Source organism: Anguilla rostrata, chromosome 2 (assembly GCF_018555375.3).
Source record: "Anguilla rostrata isolate EN2019 chromosome 2, ASM1855537v3, whole genome shotgun sequence".
Classification (NCBI taxonomy): Eukaryota; Metazoa; Chordata; class Actinopteri; order Anguilliformes; family Anguillidae; genus Anguilla; species Anguilla rostrata.
In genome coordinates, this window is record NC_057934.1 from 12,355,329 (window position 1) to 12,358,491 (window position 3,163).

Consider the following 3,163-nt stretch of genomic DNA (forward strand, 5'->3'; position numbering starts at 1 on the left):
GTTGTTCAGAATCATTTATTTCTTTTTTAACTGACAAGCAAACAATTTCTTAATTATGCGGTCATTATTGACCTCCGTTAGTGGTTTTGTTCCAAATACATTTATTTCAGTGGTATGAACATTGACAGCACACAAACGTCGAGTCGTCATAAGTGGTAAATTATTTACATTCCTTTTTTGGGCCTCTATGCTACAAATGAAAATAACACCAAACAATGTGTACAAAAATATATCATTCTAAAAATCGATATTAAATGACGAATATTATACATTTTAATTAAAAAGTTTTTGGAAATATGTACAAACAGATGGCGAAAACTGGCATGTCAAGGCACAACAAGGAAGAAAACGATCAACAAGCATGTTAACACCAACACGTTACATATAACATTACTTTTTCAGTTATTGCAAGTATGTCATCGTTAACATTGTTCAGTTTGACCCTCTATTCTGCAATCAATGCTGATGAAGGAAAGTTATTACAGCATAGTGCAAACTGTCATAGACCAATTTGTGACAAAAACAATTTTGTTTTTCTTTAATCTCCAAAATACATAGACACTTTACGTCTAGTGAATTGATAACAGCTTGCAGCAGGCCTATATATAAGTCGCCTAACAAAGTGCGTTTCAGTCATTTAACATTTGGCTGTAGCAAAACTGTCAAATTGAGCGCAGGGAAAGCGGTCGCTGGTTGTGCACGTGAAAGGAGAAAATACTGGCCTGGTATTTCGCACCAGCAATCAGTGTCTCCACTGCACTCGCTGGAGCATACAAAAAAATCTACAAGTTAACTCATTACCCTTCATCCCAGTCTATAGTACCATAGTTGTAATGTAGCCTATATAGTGTTTCTTATACTGCTCTGGAAGAGCATGCAGCCAACTGGCCAGTGCCAGAGGAGCAAACCCCTCCGGTCGAGGTGCTGATGCTGACAGACCGCTCTGAGTTCGTGTTTGTCGTAGAGGCGGCTGAGGATTTTCTTTCTTTCTGTCTGAGGTGAATTTTGGTGTGCCTCTTTCGTTCATCACTCCTGGCAAATTTCCTGCCACAGAAATCACAAGCGAATGGCTTTTCGCCGGTGTGCGTACGAATGTGCGTTGTGAGATGGTCACTGCGGCTGAAGTTTCTCATGCAGATTCGACACTGGAAGGGTTTATGTCCAGTGTGAATTCGAATATGTCGGGTCAGCTCGTCGGACCGAGAGAACCTTCTGTCGCAGCCTTCTGCCGGACACGGATATGGTCGCTCGTGTACCGGGGTTTTACTTGGCCTGTTTGGGTATTTCCTTGGCCGCAGTATTGGTCTGAGGGGTAAGTTTTGGGGGCTGTAAGCTGTGGGTAACCTGGGTCCTTCTGAAGCTGGTCCTCCCAGTGTAAAATTCCTTATTGTATTGAGTGGAGTCAGTGGCGGTGGGACTCTGAATGACTCCAGTGGACAGGAAAATGGTTTTCGGTCAGGGATAGACTGCATGTCCCGCTGGCAGGGTGGCTGGAAAAAACCAGCATAGTCTGGGATCAGAGGGAAAAGACTGCTGTCAGTGGTGGGCTTCGGCGATGAGTAGGACGGTGGAGGGTAAGAAATGGGACAGGTGGATGTTGATAGAAAGGCAGATGGGTCTTGGTACACCTCCCCGCAGCCAGAATAAGGTGGAGGTGGAGAGTAGATGTGATCCATGTCCGACTGGTTTTGCGCCATGGTGCAGCTCAAGGTGCTAGAAAAATGGTTTGGAGAAACTGAGGATGCCGGTGAGGAGGACGCTGAAGATGGCTGGGTCATGCCCAGGATCCCGGCGCTAACAATGTTAATGACGCCCTCTGGGTTCCAGTTACCTGGATACTGAGAATCGATGGAGAACTTTCCCATGTAGGTGAAAGTCTGGTTGCGAGGAGCCGGGGGCTGTGAGAAACTGCTGGCGTAAGACAAGTCGAGAGAGCGCTTTTCTGTGCTCATGTCCCCATTGATCAAGCCATCTGTAAAATAACACAAAAATAACGTACTGTTAGGAGCAAATCTCGGATAAAGCAATAAGACTTACGCATAAGCATGTTGCGCTCCAGCTCTTGCGTTTAACCTCAGTTCCTCCGTTGTCGGGAGTTTTGATTTGTTGGTTTGAATAGACAATAAATAAATAAATAAATAAATAAATAAATACATACATACATACATACTAAGACAGGGGCTATAACAGGTATTATGAAAAATACTGGCTATACTTTTATAGAACAAAAGGAACTGAACGCGTGTTCCAAGTACGGTGACCCATGTGGATGTATTAATTGACGCCAACAAAAAAAAAGATATTGACAGTAATTCCACGTGCCGGACTAATCAGCTGGTCTTTAAAACAGTCTATCACACGAAACTAATTGTACTGTGAATGAAATAGTGTTACTTTCAAACTCAATGTACTCCACACATAGGCGAATGTTCAGAAAGGTAAAAAGTTATAGCTGACCACAAAAGAAAAGCGTAAAAAGTTGTACTATTCAAGCTTACCTCCCGAAGCTCCACTAATGTGGTCGTAATGCCCACCTAAATCGGCATTTGGGAAAATGGTCACCGAAGTTGGCAATGATGTAGCGATCTCGTCCACGGAATAGATGTTCTCGGACAGAGGGTGCACAAAACCACTGAGAGTTACCGGAGTTTTCTCCAAAGTTTTGGCTGTCATAATTTACCCTAAAAGAAGCTTTGCGCTAACCTTCAGTGTGAACCTGTGTATTTATTACAGAGGATGGCTGTATGATTAAAACACCCAATTTCTCTTCCTTTAAGAGAACCGTTAGTACAAATTAGCCTTCATAGAAACTGCGGATAGTTCTCACTTTGAAGTTTAAATACACCAATATAAGCCTGCTCTCGTGGATCTGTTCATTGAATGACAGATCTTGGCTCTGAGAGTGGCACTATGTATTTATTGAGTGCCATTGAATGCGCCGTTACGTCACTGACCATACTAGGACTGGGTGGTTTGAAGAAAAAATGCGTTGCGCTTGGATTGGCTTTAGACTGAGTGACGACATTACGGAATACTTGTCAATGGAGAGAACCCTCAAGTGACAACTGCCGTTCCGATGTCAATAGAAATATGTTTTTGCAGAAATTATAAACAAGAATAATCATACAACATGCTGAGATAAAGGTGGTTAGATACCTATATT

The 3,163-nt window shown here is 42.7% G+C and overlaps 1 protein-coding gene across 1 annotated transcript; it reads right to left on the reverse strand.

The window, feature by feature from the left end:
• egr2b (early growth response 2b) lies at window positions 1-2,901 on the reverse strand. Its single transcript, XM_064320354.1, has 2 exons — window positions 2,499-2,901; window positions 1-1,972 (listed from the first exon to the last, which is right to left on the reverse strand). The coding sequence occupies exons 1-2, from the start codon at window positions 2,671-2,673 to the stop codon at window positions 855-857; spliced, it is 1,293 nt and encodes a 430-aa protein (XP_064176424.1). The 5' UTR covers window positions 2,674-2,901; the 3' UTR covers window positions 1-854.
• Window positions 2,902-3,163: the final 262 nt, after the last annotated feature.

Excerpts from the sequence above, each read along its gene's own strand:
- egr2b (XM_064320354.1), bottom strand. The coding sequence starts at position 2,673 with ATGACAGCCAAAACTTTGGAGAAAACTCCGGTAACTCTCAGTGGTTTT. Across the intron at positions 1,973-2,498 it reads CATTAGTGGAGCTTCGGGAG|ATGGCTTGATCAATGGGGAC; the intron begins GTAAGCTTGAAT and ends GTTATTTTACAG.